The sequence below is a fragment of the Suncus etruscus genome, chromosome X, assembly GCF_024139225.1.
Source record: "Suncus etruscus isolate mSunEtr1 chromosome X, mSunEtr1.pri.cur, whole genome shotgun sequence".
In the NCBI taxonomy this organism is placed as follows: Eukaryota; Metazoa; Chordata; class Mammalia; order Eulipotyphla; family Soricidae; genus Suncus; species Suncus etruscus.
This window is the reverse complement of record NC_064868.1, coordinates 94,135,071-94,157,332: the sequence shown is the minus strand read 5'-3', so window position 1 is coordinate 94,157,332 and position 22,262 is coordinate 94,135,071. Positions and strand designations below refer to the sequence as shown.

Sequence of the window (22,262 nt, the reverse complement as noted above, 5' to 3'; positions counted from 1 at the left end):
GGTCCAGAAGAAGGGATTAAAGTGGTGGCCTGCCCTCCTGGGGATTTCCAGTTCTCTCCAATCATAGCAACTACCCAGCTGGACTGTCTGCCAGTAGCTCCGGGTCTCTTTTGTCCTCAATGCCCCTGAACCAAGCTTGGTACACGTGGAAGACACAAATCTGGCGGGCACCGTGCATCCTGCACACATTCCAGCCCCGGAGTTCCAGGCTGTGGGAGGCGGCCGGAGAACCCAAGGCCCCTGCCAAACTGGCTCGGACAAAGCGGGATTTGGGCTCCACCCCAGCCGGAATGGGAGCACACTCGGCCCTGGCCCTGGTTTGGCTTTCTTGCGAGTTGGAAGCCACATAGGGTTGCGGGTGCCCTCGGGCCGGGGCATACACACTTGGTCGGTAACCAGGGGCTGCTGGGTGGCGCGACCAAGTTTCCTGGGGGCGTGGCTTGACTTTTCCGGGGGCGGGGCACATGGCGCCGGGGGGCGGAGCTGGGCTAAGGCCACCAGTTCTCCGGGGCGGAACGTAGAATTTCAGGCCGGTCTGTGCGCCTGCGCCTCTGTTCGCGCTTGCGCGCTGGCTCCGAGTGGCGGTTCCGCGCGGGCCCCCCCCCCCCGGCCCTCCGTCCGCCCCCCAGTGCACTCTGCGGGGAGGGAGGGGCCGGTCGGGCGGGGAGGGCCCGTGTGGCCACTCCAGCCTGGAGACCCCCTGAGCGGGCCTCAGTGCGGGGGGAGCCCCTCTTTCCAGTGGGGGGGGTCCCGGCCCGAGGGGCGGGGCCTCATGGAGGCCGTTGTCCCGGAGGGCCGTGGAGCAGGGGACGCCCCCCAGTCGCCACCCGAAGCCAGGGTGCACTTCCGAGTGACCAGGTTCATCATGGAGGCAGGTAACTGCGGCCGGGAGGAGGGCAGGGCACCCCCAGGCCGGGGGTGCGGAACTCCCGCTGCCAGCGACCGGCCTGGTTTCCCTCACGAATGGCCCGTGCCCCGCGCCCCGCTCCCGCGCCCGCCTGGCCGTTGTGCCCCCATGCAGCCGGCTCCAAGGGGGGCAGCTGACGCTGCTGTGCCAGTTTCGGATCCGCACCGCCCCAAGAGATGAGGGAAGCAACTGGCTCTGCTCGAAGCAACCAAGCTCAGGGGACTCCTGCGCCCCTGCACGCGGAGATACTGTGCAGCACTTGGTGGCCCCGAGCCCGTGGGGGCACCTAGGGGAGCCTGGGATGCCAGTTGCAGGCCACCCGGAGCTCCTGCTTTGCCAGGCGAGCACTCTGGAGTGGTTGGACAGTGGCAAGTTTCCTTGTTGAAAGAATCACTTAGTTGCCACTTTCTCACTCTCCAGTGCTGTGGTACAAAATATACAGCGCCATCTGCCCCAGATTACTTTGGGGTTTCCTGGTGGAGTCCGAGTCTAAGGAGATCCCGACCTGCCACCCCAGCCACCTCCCCTGTGACTTATCCGTGGCCCGGCCACGTGGCTCAGGGTGCTTGCCGCCATCTGTGCTCCGCGGAAAGCCTGCCGCCTCCTGGAGAATTGGCTGTCCAGCGGTTGGACGTTTTGTGGAAAGAGAGGGGGGCATGTCGGGACAGTCGGGGTGACTGAAGTTTAAAACCTTCAATGTCCCAAGCACTTTCTGGAGGTCAGGAGCTGAGTGGGCCATGTTTTCCCAATACTTCAGGTGACATAGTGACACTTGTTTCTGGGTTGGACAAACACACTTCCTGTTCCCAAGTGCCAGAGCCGCTTTGGAGAGCACCTCTTCCTTGTGAATTTTTTTTGGGGGGGGGCCATACCCGGCGGTGGTCAGGGGTTACTCCTGGCTGTCTGCTCAGAAATAGCTCCTGGCAGGCACGGGGGACCATATGGGACACCGGGATTTGAATCAACCACCTTTGGTCCTGGATTGGCCGCTTGCAAGGCAAACGCCGCTGTGCTATCTCTCCGGGCCCTCCTTGTGAATTTTTTTTTAATAAAACATACTGTGTCTGGGGCCGGAGAGATAGCATGGAGGTAAAGCGTTTGCCTTGCATGCAGAAGGTCAGTGGTTCGAATCCCGGCATCCCATGTGGTCCCCTGAGCCTGCCAGGTGTGATTTCTGAGCGTACAGCCAGGAGGAACTCCTGAGCGCTGCCGGGTGTGACCGAAAAACAAAACAAAACAAAACAAAAAAAAAACATACTGTGTCTGCGCTGGGGCACAGGCTTTGTGTGAGGGAGCCCCGGGTTTGATCACCACTGCATGATCTTCCAAGCACCCCCAGGAGGGATTGCTGAACACTGTGCTAACAGGAGACCCCAAGCACTGCTGAGTGTGCTTCTCCAAACCAGACACCTGCTTTCTGTCATCCTAAGTTCTGGGCCTCCTCATCCTACCCTGCTACCTGTGACTGGGACTTCAGCTTGCAAAAGGGATTTTACTTATTTATTTTGGTTTGAGGGCTACACCTGGCATTTTTCAGGGCTAGTCATGACTCTGCACAGGGTCACTCCCACAAGGGCTCAGGGGTCTCTATGTGGTGCTGGGATTGAATCCAGGTGGGCTATAAACAAAAGTGGTAGACCCCCCAAAGAATTTTACTGAAGGGATTCAGCATCTTTTGCTTAGTTCCTTTTTTGTGAGAGCCATACTTGGCAGTGCTCAGGTCTTACTCGGGTCTATACTTAGGGATCATTCCTGGCCATACTTGGACTATATAGGGTGCCAGGGATTGAACTCAGGTCAGCCACATGCAAGACAAGTGCCCTCCCCACTGTGCTATGTCCAGCATCTTGAAGTGGCCATCCCCCCATGATGCAGAGGGCCTGTTATCTCACTCTTTTTCTCAGGCAGAGGAGAAAGAAAGCCTGGAGTGATGTGGGTTGTTGAGGCAGCTTTTGGGAGATGTCACACTATTGGCTTTGAAGACCAGGAGGCTGCAAGTTTGGGGACAGAAAGGAGCCTGCAGAGGAGCCAGTGGGCCCTTGAGCTGAACCCCAGAGACTGATCACTAGCTGAGTCCTGAGTTTGGGGTCATCCATCTCTGTGGCCCCAGGGAAAAAGGTATCTTTTTTTTGTGGCTATACCTGGTGATGCTCAGGGGTTAGTTCTGCCTCTGAACTCAAGAATCACTCCTGACAAAACTGGGGTACAGTATGGGATGGCAGAGATCGAACCTGAGTTGGCTGCTTGCCTCTATATGGGACCATGTTCATTGTGTCCTGGCCGGTCTACCTGACTCTTCACCACTTGCTCCAGGTCTTTGTGATGCTACTGAACTTGCTCCTCTTCACCCTGGTTAGTGGGAATTTTCTTGGTTTGGGGAACTCACCTAGCAGTGCTCTGTGTTCAGAGATCTCTTCTGGTGAGCTGGGAGGACCCTATGGAAGGCTGGGATTGAACCCGGGTAGGCCATATGCAAGGCCAGTGCCTTCCCTGCTGTCCCCTGTCTTTAGTCCCAGTGGGAAGGGACTTGGTTTGGTTCGCTGACCCAAGTAGGATCTGGGTTTGTGCTCTGGGGTCCTCTCTGGTGGGGCCTGAGCCATGGCCCAACTGTTGCTCCTCTGCCCTGCTCAATGGCTGTGCTGTCCCTCTGCTGGCCACCACTTAAAATTCCGTGGCATCTGCCCAGGCCTCTCAGCCCTCCTTGCTCTTCTGTTGCTTTGGCAAGCTGTGGGGCCAGATCATCCCAAAAGTGTTTGCTCAGTTGGATGCAGGCTGAAAGGGACCATGAAAGCTGAGGCTTTGGGCTAGAACCAAGCTTTGCTTCATCATGCCTTCATGGGCTGTGGGCCCTAGAGTCTACCAGGTGAAGGACCCAATGACTCCTGCCCCAGAGCCTAGATGTCTCATGTGCAGGCATGCCTCCAGCTGACTTCTCCCCCTACCTCCCGCCTGCAGGTATCAAACTTGGGATGCGCTCCATTCCCATTGCCACTGCCTGTACCATTTACCACAAGTTCTTCGGTGAGACCCATGTTGATGCCTATGACCCCTACTTGGTTGCCATGTCTTCCCTTTATCTGGCTGGCAAGGTGGAGGAGCAGCACCTGCGTACCCGGGACATCATCAACGTTTCCAACAGGTAATGGGGAGGCTGCCCAGGCAGCAGCAGTGGGGCCTACAGGGAAGGGAGTCGATTCTGCATGGGGAGCCTGAAGGAGACCCCCCATACACTTATGAGAACCATTGAGGGACACACATATGAGGGCAGTTGGGGTTGACTGCAGGGATGTGAAGAGGGGTGGATAGTCCCTGTGTTCCCCATGCCTGAGAGGGTCATATTATGAGTTTCTGAGATGAGAGGGACATGGCAAAGTTGACTAGATCCATCCAGGCATGACCCGGGGCAGAAAAGCACCAGAGAATACCACTCCTTACACCCCCAGCTGTGTTCTGCAGGCCAGAGAGGGAGTTGTCTTAGGGTTTCTAGAAGTAGAGTCAGAGATGCTAAGAAGCATCAATCAGCCTGGAGTTGACAGGGGTGGCTTGTAGTTGGCACCCCTGCACCTACTGGAGACAGACCCAGGAGCTGAGGCCTTGGGAGTCTGAGAGAAAAGTTTTTTCTGTTCGGTTTATATATTTATTTTGGTTTTGGGGCCACACCCGGTGGTGCTCAGGGGTTACTCCCAGCTCTGCACTCAGAAATCATTCCTGGCAGATTCAAGGGTCAATATGGGATGCCGGAGATTGAGTGGAGTCTGAGTTAGTTGCATGCAAGGCAAATGCCCTCCCCATTTGCTGTACTTTGGCTCTGGCCCTGGCCCCAAGAGAAAGTTTCTTATGGAAAGTTACTCACTGGCCGTGCGTCAGAGTTTCCAGCAGAGAACACGGGTACTAAACAGGTAGTAGAGATTATGCTCCCCCGGCCCGTTGTCTCACGGGTTCACGGTGCACCGCTGAAGGCGAGGATCAAATCGGGACTGGGACTGAGGTAGGACGGCTGGAGTCTGCCCTTAATTGCCTGGGCCCCAGCAGGGAGGCCCCAGGCCAAGGGGAAATTGTTAATTAGCCGTGGGTATTGGGTAGGGCTGGGGGGAAATTGAACACAAAGTGCAGAACCTGGGCAGGATGTAGCACCACAGGAAATTTCTGCCACTCAAGTGTGAATCTTGCTTACGTACATGTCAGGGAGCTTGTGGGGGAGTGGGGGTATTGTGGATGCATCTAACCTAAGGGAAGATGGAAAGAGCCTGAGACAGGCATTGCACTTCTACATCTATCCTCTACTGTCATGATTCAGTGGCTCCAAGTGACATCTATCCAGGTGATGGGCAGTCTCTCTCAGGTCATGACCCAATACTAGCATGTCCAGCTCCTTAATAGCCCTCCTGAAGCTCCTTGTTGCCAGCGCTGCCATCTGGCCTACCAAGCTGGGCTCATTGGGGCTCCAAGCCAGCCTGTCCCATTTCACAGAGAGGAATTTTCTTGCAATGCATGTGTGCTGGGTGCAGGGGAGTGGGAGCCACTCTGGTGCCACATGCCCAGGTCTGTTGCTTCCCTGAGCAGGACAGCTGAGAACTCAGGCAACAGAGTGTGGAGTTTGGGTGGTTAAGGGGCTCATTGGCTTTAGGGTGTCCTGCTGCCTCCCACATAGGTACTTCTACCCGGGGAGTGAACCCCTGGAACTGGATGCCCGCTTCTGGGAGATGCGAGACAGCATTGTGCAGTGTGAGCTCCTGGTGCTGCGAGTCCTGCGTTTCCAGGTTTCCTTCCAGCACCCCCACAAGGTATGTGCAAGGTGCTGCCTCCCTCAATGGCTGGGCCTCACGGCTGGAGTCCAGGGTACATCCACCCTGCCACACACACTCCAGCACTGAGCCCCTGTCCTGGACCATTATAGGCACTTGAATTTGGCTGTGTCCCCAAGCTGGGGTGTGTATGAGCTCCTGGCCTGGACCCAGTGCCTCCTGATGGGGCCATGGAAAGAAACAAGTTCAGGTTCAGTTAGAGGCCAGTCCTGCCACGTGTGGGAGTAGCTGGGACTGGGGGGCCCATGACCTGTATTCGGGTCCCAGAGGGTGGGGGTATCCATGGCCCAGTTTTCAGGGCAGGATCCTCTTGGGAAGTTGGAGAGGATCTGCAGAGAAACAGGATGCTCTTGTGTTTGAGTGGAAGTTTTGGGGGCCACTGGGGGTGTATCAGCAGCTGAAGGACAGAACTCAGAGGACTCTCTGGAGAAAAGCTATTGCCTGGTGTACCCCCAAGGGAACATTTGAAAGTTCACATACAAAGGAAGAGCTATGGTTTTGTTGTGTGCTGCTTGGATCCGGATGCCGTTTGGTGCAGTTTGGGAGACCTGCTTGTGTGCCCCCCATAGTAGAGCTATAGGAAACAGCTCCAGGAGCTGGAGCGATAACACAGCAGTAAGGTGTTTGCCTTGCACACAGCCAACATAGGATGGACCCCGGTTAAAATCCCAGCATTCCATATGGCCCTCCAAGCCTGCCAGAAGTGACTTCTGAGTGCAGAGCCAGGAGTAACTCCTGAGAGCCGCTGGGTGTGACTCAAAAAACAAAAATCAAATAAAAAAGAAGCAGCTCCATCTGACGGGGAGTTATGCTTTTCTCTTGAGGTTCAAACAGTTGTTGAGAAATGCCAAGCCAAAGGGCAGCCAAAGGGAGGCCAAATGCCATGCTGGTGGGACTGTCACAGCTCTGTGGGTACTGGGTGGTGTGTTGGGCCCAGTGAGCAAGCAGCAATCTCTACTGATGTGGTCAGGCTCCTGAGTGTGGCCTCGGCAGGACCCCAGGCAGGACACAAGTGGGGTCCAGGCAGGACAGAGGGGCCTTTGTGCTTAGCGGGGAGGCTGGACCACAGGCCCACAGCTCTTGGAGCTGACTGCTGTGTCTTTGCAGTATTTACTCCACTACCTGCTTTCTCTCAAGAACTGGCTGAACCGCTATGGCTGGCAGCGGACCCCCATCTCCATCACAGCCTGGGCACTGTTACGGGACAGTTACCATGGGGGACTATGCCTCCGCTTCCGAGCTCAGCACATAGCCGTGGCAGTGCTCCACCTGGCATTGCAGGCCTATGGTGTGGAAGTACCCGCTGAGGCTGAGGCTGAGAAGCCCTGGTGGCAGGTGAGGTGACTCCCTGAGGTCATGGAGCCCCCTACTGGCCTCAACTATAGGAGCACGCACCCCCTTCCTGTGCTCTGTAACTGCCATGGACTGAGAAGGGGTGCCCCTGGCTGAGAAGCATGGAGCTCTGCCCAGCCCCTCAGGGGCATAGGGGTGGAATGAGGGGCACCTGGATGAGTTGATGGGCAGGTGGGCAGCTGAGAGGGTGGTAGGTGGTAGGTGGCTGGTGGTATATAGGGAGGTAGACTGATAGACGGGTAGCTGGGTAGATCAGTATGTAGATGGTAAGTGGTGGAGACTGTGATCTGTGGTAGATAGATGGCTGGTGGTGGGGGCTTATGGTACTAGGTGAAGTGTCAGTGGTGAGTTAGCAGACCATAGTAGTTAAGGTGGGTAGAGGGTCATGGTAGGTTGGCAGATCTGTAGGTGTCTAAGTGGGTTGATGACTAGGTGGGTATATTGGTATGTGGGTAGATTAATAGATTGGTTATGTCTGTTGGGTGGTGAGTAGGTTAGATGAATATGGGAAAGTGGGTTGGTGGGTAGTTGGTGGATATGTACATAGAAGAATAGGTGGCTGGAAGGTGATTTTAGGTGGGTAGATGCCAGGTAGATAGATGGGATGGGTGAGTGGGTGGGTAGGGCAGTGGCAGCTGGTTGAGGATTCCAGGAACAAGCTGTGCCTCACCCCTTCTTGGCTGGCAGTGAGCACATGAAACCTTCTCCCAGGCTGTGAGTACTGGGGTTCCTCTGGGCAGGGTGCCTTTCTTAGCCTTTCTTTTTTTTCACCAGGAAAGGTACTCTTTTCTGGCTTTCCCTCACCTGGGGTTCTGGCTTTTTGGGCTTTTCTTTGAATGAGCCTCTGTATAAATGAGACTGAGTTTCTCCCTTAGTACAACTCTGGCTAAGCCCCAGTGCCCTCAAATCTACAGTGTCCCCTGCTTCTGAGGCTGTCGCATGTTTTTTCTGGGCTGCTTCTTCCTTCTTGATGACCCAACTGACCCCTCTCCTGCATATGAGCACTAGAGATGGAGACTGGTCTGTTTTTATTTTTCTGGGCTAACATCTAGTAGGAGCTGGGATTGAGCAGGGCAGCCTTTGGACTCTACTGCCCAAGCCCTGCTGTCATCATGCACCAGGGTGCTCAACAGATGCAGTATCACACCTCCAACCCAGCAACATTTTGTATCTCCCCATTCTCTATCTGCATCTGTTTATGGTTATGTCAGAGATATCCCAGAGGGACCTATGTAACTTTGTTCCAGGTCTGCCCCCTGGTAGCGGCCCTCCTAAATGGGCTTGCTCCTCTGGGGGCCCTGGGCACCCTCACTCTGTGTGAGGACACCCAGGAGTTGACTCTGACCCATCCTCCTCCATGTGCTTGCTGCCTCCACCAACCTTTCTGGGCTGGCCTGAGTGAGGCTGGGACCTGTGTACAATCCTGGCAGCCCCTGGGTCCACCACTTGACTTCTCTCACATATGGGATCCTTAAAAACTCCCCGAGACTGGCAACTTTCCTGGAGGGTGTACGTAGTAGCTCTAACACCCTTTGTGCAGGGAGCTGGGAGCTGGAGAAGTGACCACAGTTGCACGCTGTCCTCTCTGCTTAGGTGCCTTCATGATGCTGCCACCAGGATCACCCACACAGATGCCTTAGTGACACCCTGAGTCATGTAACACTCCCCCCCAGAACTCATGCTGTGGGCTGAGACTCCTGAACCAGGGCCAGACATTCCTTTGCCAGGAGATCTTGAGGTGGTAGCCTCAGCTGTCCAGGCCTGTTGTCTGTTCTCACTCTCCCCAGGTTCCCAGAGATCCCATTCAACCAAGCTCTAGGAAAAACAGGAGCCTGTGTGGGCTGGTTATTCCCCAGGCTTGTGGCCTCCAGAAGGTTCTAGGCCTGTGGGCAGGACTGCGGGTGTGGCCTGCTTTGGAAGTAGAGTAAGTCTAACTAGAGCTTGTTCTCCTTTTTTCCAGGCCTTTAGTGACGACATAACCAAGCCAATCATTGATAACATTGTGTCTGATCTTATTCAGATTTATACCTTGGACACAGAGATTCCCTAAGGCTCTGGCTAGGCCTGCCCAAAGAGGAGCCCTGGTCACCTGGTCCCCCGAGGACTGGTGGGAAGATGTCACACCTGCTATTTGTGCTCTATGGGCAGCCCTGGCCTCACGCCTGCAGCAGCTGTGCCCCCAGCGGGCAGGCCCAAGCAAGCTGGAGCTGGACCCCAGGCTGGACTCTCTGAGTCAATCATGATTACATTTGAGACATGAGATCATTGGATGGAGAATCAAAGCCCAGAACCAGATTTATAGAGAATGAAATGTGCTGTAGAGAAATTCTATTTTGTCTAATAAAAGATGACCCAAAACCATCCAAGAGGCCCAGCTGCCTTGCTGGTGGTTTTGGTTTCTGCAGGGTTTCTTGTTTTGTTTTAGGGCCCCACCTGACAGTGATCAGAGCTGACTACTAGTTCTACACTCAGGGATAACTCCTGGTGGGGGATTTGGGGACCATATGGGTGCCAGGCATAGAGATTGGGTTTGTTGTAGGCAAGGCACTCTAACTACCCACTGTTCCCTCTCTCTCAGTTTTTATGTGTCTTCGGGACTCAGTCTCCCTGAAAATACCCCCAAGGATGCAGAGCTGCTTTTGGCCAGCAGTGTAGGATGGCGTGTTATGCCTGGAGGTTGGAAGTGTTCCCTTAACTCCTGTTCCACTTGGGAGTGCCTGCTTGGTCAATGAGCATCCTTAGAAAGGCAGCTTAAGAGTGTCCTGTTCTCCTCACACTAGATCCTGACCTAGGGGACATGGGCACCAGGAACTCTGTTCCTGACAAAGGGGTAGTCGGGAGCTAGGCCTCTCATTCTGACACATGGAGTTCAGGATTCGCAGCTCCCAGGCACTGCAAAGCCAACCTTACTGCTGCTCTTGCATGCATCTGAGAAACATCCTGTGACCGGTCCCAGGTCATGCAGGAGGATTCATCCAGGGGACCATGCTCTTGCCTCCTCAGTGATCACCACGGGCACAGATTGGGGGATACAGAGAGTGATGAAAGTCGCTTGACTTTCCCAAGTAACCACTTGTTCCCAGACTAGAGGCCTGTCCTGGCTAAATGGGCCTCAGTCTTGGGGTTTAGGTCTGTGGTTCTGTTACGGGCTTGGCAGCTGCACATTCTCAGAACTTGGTCTCTGGGCTTTGGCTTTAAGATACCAGCAAAGCCTCCCTTTAGCCTCAGTAGATCACAGCTCCACATCCTTCCAGGCCGCCTTCCAGCCCCTGTGTTCCCCATGGCACCTAGGGAACCTTGATTGCTGGCCTGCTGTTCCCATCCCCTTCTTACAGCTGCCACTTAGAGCTATGGGTTTCTCTCCCAACACCTCTATTGCCAAGCCCAGTGACCCCAAATGTACAAAGTGCCCCCCACTTCCTGATGATCTGACTGATACCTCTCCTGCACACATGATTACTAGAGACAGAGTCTGGTTTGCTTTCCTTTTCTGGGTCCAGCCTCCCAGCTTTGTGAGCCATTGACTACAGTGCTCTGGGCTTTTATTATTTTTTTTGTTTTTTGGGCCACACCCAGCGGTGCTCAGGGGTTACTCCTGGCTGTCTGCTCAGAAACAGCTCCTGGCAGGCACGGGGAACCATATGGGACACCGGGATTCGAACCAACCACCTTAGGTCCTGGATCGGCTGCTTGCAAGGCAAACACTGCTGTGCTATCTCTCCAGGCCCAGTGCTCTGGGCTTTTACTGTCACTGAGCCATCATGGTGGGTGCCACCCAATAGTGAGAGGAACCCACTAGGACAGAGGTGGGTAGGCTCAGGTTTGCATAGCCAATGAAGGCAGTTTGTCTCGTTTTCAGCCAGGACACCCCAAACAATGAGCCACACATGTGGCAGAGCAGGGCTAGAGGATCCGTTCATTGTGTTTTGTACACAGACCGTGGGTCTCATTTTGACAGTAGGAAGTTGCACTACAGATTTGTACATGAGTGTGTGTCTGAGATCTTCCCATGAGAATTTTTTTGTTCCTCTCTTGAACAGGCAGATAAAAATGTCAAACAGATTTAATAACTGAACACAGTTGCCCAAGCCATTCTGGATAATATAATGCTTTAGAGAGAGGGAACGGCCCAGGCCGGAGTCATCTGAGATGGCAGTGCCCCTTTCCTGGCCTCTACCCCCCCACAGAAAAGCCACCTGGGACAAGACAGTGGACACTTGCAGTCAGCAGGCGGCGCATTGGCAAGTGGCGCAGAGTGTGGCAGCTGGGAGTGAGCGAGGAGAAGCTGGCCAGGGGCCCCACGCTCGTCCCTGGGGCAGCTCGAGCAAGCCACATGGTGTGGGACACGCCCCGTCCACCCAGTGACATGGGGATATGGGGGGAACAATTTACAAATGGTAACATTCTCCATGTGCCTTTGGGAAAGAGGATGTTTGGAGTCCTCTGCAGCATTTAAGAGTGGGAGGTGGGGGTGCTTTCTCTACCAAGATTTTGGGACACGATCTGACAGTGTTGTTCAATGGACAGGCCACATGGCCTGGACACTAGCTCCTGGTACAGTCCTGAGCCCATGCACATGTATGGCTGAGGCCTGGGCCCCAATGATAGGCACTGGTCCCAGCCATGAGGGGACCATAGTGGCCTCCCTGAAAAACATGCCTTCTGCGCTTAGAAGGGGAGAGAGAAGTTGGTATGGCAGCTGGCCTGCAGGTGGCCTGTCCCTCTAGGCATCTGCAACAAGCCCCGATGCCAGGCAACCTGTCTCTTGTGTCCTTCAGGGGAACTGGGGCCTTACGTGGCCAGGAAGGCTCCCAGACACACAGGACAGAGCTCCAGGGATTTGGGGACACAGCCATAGGGAGGGACTTTGCACATTTCCCAGACACCCCCCAAAGGAAAAAGTGGGGGCCCCGTGGGAGGTGCCAAAGGGCTAGGGTCCACAAGGCAGGCCCATCAGTTCCTCTGGATTTGGGCGGACCCCACTTCCCCCTGTCTTGGTGGTGGTTGGCACTTTCTCTGTGGGGGCCGCCGCCAAGATTCCTGCACTGGAACTTAGTAGGGACAAGGCCACCCAGCAGTGGAAGCCTGGGTTGGGCTTCAGAAGGGACACAAAGGCAGCTGTAAGCGGAGTGTCCCCGTGCCTGCCCTCAGGGTGCAGCAATACTCTTTTCCTTGAAAGAAGAAAAGGGGCACCACAACCCGCCTTATCCAGGGGACACTTTCAAAGCTCTTTCAAAGTGCTGCTCTGGGCCTGGTTGGGTCTGAGGCCTGTTACTGGCCACTTTCCCAGGGGCTCTGCAGTGGAGCAGGGGGGAGTGAGGGGGGAGCAGTAGGGGCCCCCCAAGCCAAGGTTTGAGCCTCAAAGATACTCTGGCCGTCTAGGTCCTTGGGCGGGCCACGAAGCCGCAGATGCCTGAGAAATGGGAGGGAAAGATCATGCGGTGAGTCAGCCCCGCAGCTGCCTTGGTGCCAGCCACACACGTGAACCCGGGATGCTGGGGTGCTGGGCACCCCCTGGCCACTTACTCTTTGGGTGACTACCCTTGTAGTGGGCACTGTGAGGCTGAGAAGCACCCCAGGTGGCCTTGCCTCACCATGCAGCCCGAGATGTTCGTGTAAAACTTCCATAGAAAAAGGGGGGGCAGCTCTCCTCACAATCTCCTCCCTCCTCCTGGGCCCCTAAAGAAGCCTCAACAGGCTTCACACCGGGACCTCAGAGCAAGGCCACTGCCTCTCGGGCCGCCCTTGGCAGAGTACATGTGTAGGGGTGTACGTGCCCCCGCCGAGCTGCTCAGAGGGAGGTTTCCACACTGTGCAGCGGGCTCCGGGCTTGGGCAGGGAACCCTGGCGAGGTAGCTGGCTGGCTGGCACGTGGGACCAGGTGGAGGCTGCTGTAGATGGCATTGTTGTTCTGGTTGGAGGAAGAGGGTGGGGGGGCCCTCAGGCGCTCTTCGTTCTCGTCCACGTCTGTGTCATCAATGAGTGGGATGTTGTGGGTGTAGTCGTTGATCAGGAACTCAGGGGGCGCCATAAAGCTGTGGATGGCCGTCTTGGACTCAGGTTTTTCCAGGCCTTCATACAGGGAGCTACGGAACGCTTTCACCACCCGAATCTGGAGGACATGGGGGGATGGGGATGGGGGGGAAGGATGGAGGGAAGGGAGGAGAGAGGGAGAAGGGAGAGCAGTGAAGGAGGAGGGAAAGAGAAAGGAGGGAGTAATGGAGGGAGGAAGGAGGGATGGGGAAGGAGGGAGGATGAGGGAGTGATGGAGGGAAACAGAAGGGGAGGAGGAGGGAGGGGAAAGAAATGAGGAGGGTGGAGGGAAGGGAAGAAGGGAGGGGGAGGGAGGAAAGAGCAGGAGGGAAGAGGGAGGAAGGAGGGTTGGCAGCTCTGCCCACACCTAAGACTGAGGCACAAAACCCTGTCGAGGCCAGCCCCAGGGATGTATGGTTGTGCTGGGGTTTCTCCTCTGGGCCTCTTGCTCAAGTTCCCATAGGCAGAGGTAAGAGCTTCTGAGGCTGGGGGTACCCACTGGCTGTTTTCCTGGACCCCTCCCTACTCTTGGGACACAGCCAGGTCATCTTGTCATGTCTGCAGGTCAGGGGGCACTACAGGACCCTGCACATAGTGTGTTTCTGGAAACTTCTGCCTGGCAATCCTGCTCCCCAGCTCCTTCCTGTTCCCAACCTTCTCCTTGTCCTATGTGGGTGACTACTGCTGTGGTCAGTGCCCTGGTTCTCCTCTGGCCTGCAGGCTCCTGTCTCATGCTTAGCACAGACCAGCTCTTCCCTGGCATGCCTGGGGGCTGGAGACTGAGACTCACAGGAGCCCTGTGCCTCCTCCATTCCAGTGAGCTCCCAGAGCCTTCAAAAGAGAACAGTTGCTTTTAGAGTGTGCCATACCTGGCCTTCTACCTGCTTCTAAAACAGACAGGGGAGAAGGATCCTACACCTCAGTTAGCTCTGTGTGTGTGTGTGTGTGTGTGTGTGTGTGTGTGAGAGAGAGAGAGAGAGAGAGAGAGAGAGAGAGAGAGAGAGAGAGAGAGAGAGAGAGAGAGAGAAACTGGGTGGCTGGTATTTGCCCTCATGGTCACCAAGGTTTCTCAGTCATCCAGTGAATACTGGTCCAGGTGCTTTCTGCTTTGCTCAGCATTCCTGGCCTTAAAAAATGGGGGGTGGGGCCAGAGAGATAGCATGGAGGTAAGGCATTTGCCTTTCATGCAGAAGGTCATCGGTTCGAATCCCGGCATCCCATATGGTCCCCTGTGCCTACCAGGAGCAATTTCTTTCTTTCTTTTTTTTTTTTTTTTTGGTTTTTGGGCCACACCCGTTGACGCTCAGGGGTTACTCCTGGCTATGCGCTCAGAAGTTGCTCCTGGCTTGGGGGACCATATGGGACGCCGGGGGATCGAACCGTGGTCCGTCCAAGGCTAGCGCAGGCAAGGCAGGCACCTTACCTCTAGCGCCACCGCCCGGCCCCACCAGGAGCAATTTCTAAGCTTGGAGCCAGGAGTAACCCCTGAGCACTGCCGGGTGTGACCCAAAAAACACAAAAAATGGGGGGGGGTGTTTTGGGTCACACTTGGAGGTGCTCAGAGGTTACTCTTGTCTCTACATTCAAGAATCACCTCTGGAAGTGCTTGGGAGGCCATATGGGAGCTGGGGATGGAACCCAAGTCAGACATGCACAAGGCCAGTGCCCTCCCGCTGGCCTATCACTCCAGCTCCACCACTTGCAGTCTTTCTGGAAGAATTTTCTAACTTCCAAGGAGGGTTTTCTCTAAACATCTCTTCTGGGTTGCAAGTGTCTACTGCCCTGGAGTCATCTCTAGACTGGCTTGTGAAGTCTGGATGCCACAGTGATCTGGAACCATTTGCTTTTGAATGAAAAGAAACTTTTGCTTCTGGTCCCTCTTGTTTCTCTGATGTGTTATTGGGCCAAAATCAGAAATGAGAGGGATTGCTCTGGCTACTGGGATTGTGAGGGGCAGCTTTGCCAGCCTTGCCTCGGGGTATCTGACCCTATCCCTTGTCCTCAGTCAGTCCTTTCCTTAGCACTTAGATTATGTGAGTGGACGAGGCCCCTGGTGAACTGAATCCAAAGTCCTGGCTGGAAATCTTAGGTCATTTTCTGCAGTGGGGCCTGGAGAGTTTCTTTGGGACCAAATGTGGGTCAGGGGATCAAAGGTTCACTTGCTGCCTGTTTCCTTTTTGCTTCCAGGGCAAGCACTGAGTCTGCCTTGCTGTTGCACAAAGAGGAGGCAAGCAAGGAGCTCCTGGTACCCATTGTTTGCACTCTAAAGGTCACAGCTGATGGTCACTCAGCCTGCAGCAAGTCATGAGTCAGAAAGCTCTGGGCTATGAGCACATGGGTAGGAGTCAGTGCACTGGCTGCTATGGGGCACAACTTGCCCCCCAAAACAGTGTTTGAGGAAAGAGGAATTTCCTGTCCCCCTCTGCTGGGAATGCCGAACAGCCATCCAGGCTAATTCCATTCTGCAACACCTTCAGTCCTCACAGGCTGCCCTCCACACTCAGGACTGTACCAGGACCCCAGTAGGCCTGATGATTTTCTGTAAAGCCCAAAGCACAAAGACAGACTCAGACTTCCCCTGACTCTCACCCCCAATGCCTAATCCACAATATTTCATGGGGGAACCTCATTTCTTGGAAGCCACAGGACACCCCCACCCCAGCCCTGCCTGCATGCCAACTGCCCATGACACCCTGCACTATCTTGTATGTCTGGTACTGAGGCAGGCCCTTCCCTCTCCCATGTAGACCATTCCAGCAGTGCACAGGGTTTCCTGGAGCTGCAGCCCCCAAATCTGCTGTGCTGTAGGGTGACTCACAAGTACCACAGGGGTTTGGCTGGTGAGTGTTGGGGCAAGGGCAACACTGGGAAGTCGTGGTGTCTACCTGCCTCTTATTCTCTGCTTCAATGCCTGGTTATGCCTCCGTCTCCCCCAAAGGGTGCCCTCTGCTCTGTACCCCTTGACTAGAGAAGTCCTTTGCCATAGTGCAGAGCGGCCCTGGCCAGAACTCCCTTCTATTCCACTCACAAGGAAGGCCCTCTGATCTTCCCCACTCTCCTGTTCCAGGCCTTCCTGCTGTCCAGGCACTCCCAGAGTATCCCTCAGATTCATCTCCAATTTCCTAGGACTTGACCCACTTCAGACCTGCCAAGACAATAGTGTCATTGTCTTCCCAAAACAGTATGAATGGGTCATCCTGCTGTAAGTGCCTCCTGAGCCCCTGGTCCCAGGAGAGCATTATGAGTAACCCCTGCAATCAAAAGCCCCCCACTAGCAAAGAAGATCCAGTGTCACCTGCTTCCCTTGCCTTTAGCCTCCTCAGGGTCTTTGCACAGTGTTGTCTCAGGCTCTCCTTCAGCATACACACCACATCTTCAGTTTCTCCAAAACAGCACTCCCCAACATTGCCAACCCATATGCTTCCTTCCTTCGCCCCACAGAAGGCCCCTCAGAGATCCTGGGGTCCCAGACACGAGACCCTGCACAACCCCTTGCTTTCCTTTGATCCCTTCCAGACCTGAGTTCTCTGCAAATAGTGGGGGTTCCCATGGCCCTACACTCTTCTCTTATAGGGATCTGCTTTATTTCACCCCTGATGCCTGTTTTCCCCCTGCCCTGCCACCACCAGGTCAGTCCAAATCTGCCTTCACCTGCATCCCAAATACAGGTCCACTGGGAACCAGCTTCACGGATTTGAGGTGACAGCACTGGGCAATGATTGGGGCCAGCAGTGGGGTGAAGAGGTTGGCTGACAGCAATATGCCTCACTTTTCCTGACTGTCAGCATTCGAGTTTGCTATACAGGTAGGGATGAAGAAGGGATGGGATAGGGGCACATGTGGGGGCCAGGGAAGAACCCTGGAAAAAGGCAGAGCAGAACACAGGAAAGCAGAGCACACAAGCACCCCTTGGCCAGAACCCTGGTCCTCCCCCACAGACTCAGAACCCCAGAGTTATCACAGCCCTCCTGCCCCAACAGTCCCAGGGCTTTGACAGGGACTCCTTATTTGAAAGAGGTGCAATAGGTACCTCCACACACCTGAGGGAACCCATTTTCTCACCTGCCCGCAGCTGGCCCAGCCCTAAGCTCTGAGACTAAAGAGAACATGGGAGCCATCCCACCTGAGCCCAACTCACTGTGCTGAAGTGCCAGTTGAGGTAGGCTTGCTGCAGGGAGAGGGGGTATCCTCGCCCACGAGTGGCTCATGGCCACAAGATGGCGGAAGCAGAGCCAGGCTGCCACTCCAGTCAGGTCTCAGCTCCACTAGTGAGGAGGATTCCCTCTCCCGGGCCAGGGGCCTCCAGCCACAGGCTCCAAGGCCAGAGCCGTGGCACTGCATGGTGTGATGGGCTGTGGTGGATGTCCGTAGCAGGCCATGAAATCTGCTAACCCAACCCACACTGGACATGAGACCTTTACTTGCTAGCCAACCTCACCGGATCCAGATGGGGTAGGACACTGCAAGGGTTTTAGAGGGTCTGTGTGCCTATGCTTATACTGGTAAATTGATGGAAGAGGATCCAGTAGCTGGCAGCATGTTGGGGTCCTGACATCCAGTTGGGGGACAGAGTTGAATTCAAAACCTTCATGTCAGTGATCATGCCAGAAATGGGATGACTGGCACAGTAGCCAGGATCAGGATTTCTCATGGCCCTGGTCCCAGAAAGTCATGTGGTGACCAGGGGGTGAGGATCAGGGGGAGAAGAAATGGCTGAGTGACCTGGGCAAGGAAGCCAAAGAAAGCCCAAAACTAGGATTCACTTGCTGGCTAAAGGGCATGTGGACAGCGCTAGAAATATGCACATGAATGAGAGGTGGCCTGGGTGCTCAGTTGCCTAGAAGGGGGGTCAGACACAAATCTGAGCCACCAAGCCAGGCTGGGGGCCATTCCTCCCATGATGCCAGGTCTCTCTGGGTGGGCTAGGCCAGGGTCAAGGTCTCTGGGAGCACTGACTCTTCACCTCCCAGTCACTCACTGAGCACTGCACCTCTGTCTTCTGACACCATACCTGGATTGCCCTGCTCCCTGCCTTCCTTCTGGCACTTTCCAACCTTTGGGTTCCACCTCTTCGTCCTATGTGGTTGAGACCCCCATGCCACATGGCTCTGGTCGCAACAGGTTGTTCCATGGAGACCCTCGGGACCCTTCTGGCCTACACAGCTGGGTCCTGGTGAGGCTCATCAGGGTCCCCCAGTACTTACCCCTTGCTCCGGAGGTGAGGGGATAGATGGCTAGAAGCCAAAGAAAGAAAGAGGGAGGGATGTCTGGTCAAAGGCTCGGGAGGGAGAGCTGGGAGGTGAGTGAAGTGGGGGTTGTGTCACTGCCTTCTCCCCAAGTTGACAGAAAGATGGGAAGACAGACAGGAAGCAGAGAGAGATGGCAAAGAAAAGGGGGAGAGGGGCTGGGCCCATGTCCCTTAAGGTTCCTTTGTTCCTGTGGGGGGTGCTTGGGGCCTCCTGAAGGCCTCTAGGATGCAGTGAGTGCGCTGGGCTGGTGGGGGCATGGCCTGGGATTAAAGGTGGTGGGGAGGCTACACCCCTCCACAGAGGACCCCTTAAAGCAAGAGTAGGGGTGCACCCTACTGAGGCCCTCTCGCCAGTTCCTAAAAAAAAGAAGAAAAAATAGACAAGACGAAAGGAAAAAAAGGGAAAGAAGAAATCTCACAAAAGACACAGGGCAGAGTCCCGGGCGGACCTTCACCAGGTGGGAGTTGCCAGCTCACTGGAAGGGAAGGAAAGAGGTAGAAGGGGCCTCTTCGAGAGTCAGAATTCACCTGAGGCTTTCCCACCCCTTGGGGAACTGTCAGGTGTGCCTCAGATGGGTACACTCGCTCTCAGCAGCCCTCACTCTGGGGGAACCAAAGTGGCACACTTCACAGCCTATAACTTTTCCCTTGTTCTTTGTGAAGAGATGAAGACCATTAGGAAGCTTCTAGATCTCTGGGACAGCTCCTGGGTCCTCTGGAAAAATGTCCCTTTTCATCACAACATAGGTCAGGGCTCCCAGCTTCTTGGAGGAAGGAGGAGGCAGTGTGGATAGGTCAAGTTAGTTACATTACCTTCACTCTCGAGGCCTGTTTGGAAAGAGCTTTGAGAACAAACGGAAGTGGCACAGAGCCAGGTAGGGCATGAGGGGATGTGCACTCTGCCCTGTGTGGAGCTCAGGAGAATGGGCCCCCTGAGCCCCCACTCTTGGGGCCAAAGCTTTTAGAGTACATGACACCCTGGGAACCCACTGCCTTTGGGGACCACCTCAGGAACGTTCTAGAAGCTGCTGGAATTCCCAAGGAGACGGCAGCCGCATGTCTTCACTGCAAAGGATGTGGATCAGACCCTCACCTCTGCACACACCCCCAAGATGACCTGAACCTGCACACTGCCTGAACCTGGCCCTGGCCACCATACAACACAAGAAGAACCCTCAGAGCGGCAGACAGGGGAGGAAAGAAACCCAGCGACAGGCGTGTTCCGAACACGACACCCCACAGAGCAGGCGAGGGGCAACATTTCATCAGAGAATATGGCTTTGGAGAGACACACCATCTGGGAGGGGGCTGCACGGCCACGAGCGAGCGCGAGCGGAGGGAGCAAGACTGGAAAAAAGAGAAGGAAGATTCGGGCGGGGGCGACTCTCCCCCCCCAGAGGCCATTTAAGAGCAAAGGGAAGTCAAGACTCACTCCCAGTGGCACTGGCAGGATTGGCAGCAGAGAGAATTAGGTGAGGAGGGCTAGAAAGATTGGTTACGTCATGGAGCTGGCTGAGGACCGAGGACCGGCGGCGCATAGCGCCCTGAAAGGAACCGCTTCTCTTGAAGGTACTCACTACCTCCATCTGTGGGAGAGAAAATGAGATAAAGGTTGGCTTGCACAGCTGTCCCCGCCACCGCTGGGCCGCCCAGGGGTCAGCGGGCAGCGCCAGCAGCCCCGGGCCGCCCCCATTGCCCTCCAGGCAGTGTGGGGCTAGGCATAGCCTTTGAGGGTGGCAGCTGGGGTTAGCGGGGGTGCACCGCACACAGTTTAGCATCGGCCCCTCGCGGCCCTTGCAGGTGTAGCCCATGGTGAGGCCCTCAGACAAATACCTGTGCTGGGGCAGGACTGGTCAACCTGTTTGCTGGCCCGGCATGCCTGGGGGACAGGACAGCTCCCATTAGAAAGATGGACAGGACACTGCTCCTTGCTGGGGGGTGGGGGGCAGCCCGTGAGACTCCTCAGGAGGGTTTGGGCATCTCAGGAGGATGGGGTTCCCCAGAAGTGCCCTCCACAGTCCTGAGTGCAGAAGGGCAGCAGGCACTATTCCTTTTGCCTTCTACGCCACACCTAGGGATATTTGGGACTATTCTGACTCTGTGCTTGAGTTATCCCTGGCCCAGGATCAAATGGGGTGTCAGGGATCAAGTGGGGGTCAGCTTCATGAAAGGCAAGCATGTTATCCCAGTCCCCTCTGTTTTGCTGTGACACCTGGCAGTGGTCGGGACTTACTCCTAGTTCTGTGTTCAAGGATCACTCCTGGAGCTGTTTGGGGCACTCTAAGTGCTGCTGGGATACCCCAGGTGTGGCCTTAACCTCTACTGAGTCTCGGGTCCAATGGAGGCTCCTGCTGGGACCCTGACCCGGTTTTAAAGGAGACAAGAACCTAGAGACAGCCTCCAGGCAACCCCCATGAGATCCCCATGGATAAAAGAGGTGGGGAGATGAGATATGAGGAAACTCTATAGGAACCCCAGACCCTGTTGGGATCAGCATGGAGACTCTGGGGGGACACCTGCTTTGTGAGCTATATCCCTCTTTTGGGCTGTCTTCAGTGGAGCTTTCTGCAAGGGGCATGTGCTGGTCTTGCTCCAGGGCCTGCCTTCATGGACTGTTTGGTCCCCTACCAAATGAAGGTGGCAGCATTTCCAGCTTGGGCCCAGCCATTCTGCCACACCCAGGTACTGGGTTCAAGTTCTGGTGTGGCAAAGGGTAACTCAGGCCATGATGTCCTAAATGGAGGCTCCCTAAAGCTCTCAGGGAGCAGATCACTGTGCCAGGGGTGGCAGGAAGAGAAGAGCTTTTCTGGCCTCCGATCTGGCCTTGTAGGTCTCCTTGCTGCTGAAGCCCTACAAATGCAGCTTCTCGGGGCTATGACAGTGGCAGCCGCAAAGGCTTGGGGTGATGGTTTGCAGCCAGCCTAGGTACAGTGAGGAACAGTTTGAGTTTATTGTGCAGGATGCTGTAGAGTCTGGGTTGCCTTCACACAACACCCATCTGTGACCTCTGCGATTTGGGGACAAGGTGATGATGATCCGAGACTGCCTAGATACTCTTTGTCTGGGTTGGGGATACACACATTTCATGGGGGGGTAGGGGGCCTTTATTTGTCTTTCTGACAGGCCATTGATTCAGCAGAAACAGGTGTTTGGAAAAAGTGAGCTCAGAGTAAGGACAGGCTTGGCTCCAGGGATGAAGGAGGGACCTTTGGAGAGGACAGGCATATCCTCGTAGCCATGTGGGAAGTGTGGGTGGAAACAATAGGTAAACTTGTGGCTCCTGGGAACACACATAGGGTCCCCCCATTGTCCACGGGGGTGTGCAGAGATGCAATAAAAGCTCCTTCTGCCTTAGGGTACACCCCTGGAAGTGAATGGGCCAGCTCTGATCCCCAACACTGGTATCAAAACTTCCATTCTGGATGGGACCTTGGGGAGCCCAGACAATCTCAATTTCTTGGGGGCCAGACTGATAGGACACCTGGTTATTTGTGGGATTCTGTGGCTTGGGAGTGTCCCTGATTCCTGCCACCCAGAAAGGAAACACATACCTCTTGTCCAGTTCGTAGGACCAGGACCCACCCTTATGCAGTGAGCAAGCAATGTGACCCCTCATGGACGACCCAGGCTGAGTAAAGGCTGGCAGGGGAACTGGGAGGGTGGGCTGGTACCTGTTGTTGAGGCTGGGACTTGGGGTTAGGGGAGGGGCCGAGACGGGTGCCCTGAGGCCTGACTTCAATCAGCCCCTGGGCAGACGTGACAGTGCATGTCATGTTGGCATCTCCAGGATTGGTGTGGCTCCAGGGCCCTGCATTTAGGGGAGGCACAGGGAGTGGGGCGAGCTCTGGGCAGAGCTGTGCTGAGAGTAGACTGCAGGGGGCAGCAGCGAGCTGTTGAGGTGGGAACCCAAATGAAC

The 22,262-nt window shown here is 55.4% G+C and overlaps 2 protein-coding genes across 4 annotated transcripts in view; one reads left to right on the top strand and one right to left on the bottom strand.

The window, feature by feature from the left end:
• Positions 1–601: 601 nt before the first annotated feature.
• Positions 602–9,469, top strand: CCNQ (cyclin Q). Its single transcript, XM_049767530.1, has 5 exons — positions 602–875; positions 3,863–4,046; positions 5,559–5,691; positions 6,820–7,047; positions 9,026–9,469. Exons 1-5 carry the CDS (start codon positions 773–775, stop codon positions 9,113–9,115), a joined length of 738 nt encoding a protein of 245 aa, XP_049623487.1. The 5' UTR covers positions 602–772; the 3' UTR covers positions 9,116–9,469.
• Positions 9,470–11,112: 1,643 nt separating this feature from the next.
• ATP2B3 (ATPase plasma membrane Ca2+ transporting 3) overlaps positions 11,113–22,262 on the bottom strand; it is a 39,559-nt gene continuing 28,409 nt past the window's right edge. The window contains exons 21-22 of one of the 3 annotated variants that reach the window (XM_049767472.1): positions 19,807–19,932; positions 11,113–13,177 (exon numbers count right to left, since the gene is read on the bottom strand). In XM_049767472.1, the coding sequence (XP_049623429.1) occupies positions 12,857–13,177; positions 19,807–19,932 (447 nt within the window). In that variant the 3' untranslated portion in view covers positions 11,113–12,856. Of the gene's footprint in view, positions 13,178–19,778; positions 19,933–22,262 lie in introns of all 3 variants that reach the window. The other 2 variants (XM_049767470.1, XM_049767469.1) reach the window with 2 other exon arrangements.

Coding starts and splice junctions, on each gene's coding strand:
- CCNQ (XM_049767530.1), top strand. CDS start 773: ATGGAGGCCGTTGTCCCGGAGGGCCGTGGAGCAGGGGACGCCCCCCAG. Junction 5,692..6,819: donor CCTTCCAGCACCCCCACAAG/GTATGTGCAAGG, acceptor GTGTCTTTGCAG/TATTTACTCCACTACCTGCT. Junction 7,048..9,025: donor CTGAGAAGCCCTGGTGGCAG/GTGAGGTGACTC, acceptor CCTTTTTTCCAG/GCCTTTAGTGACGACATAAC.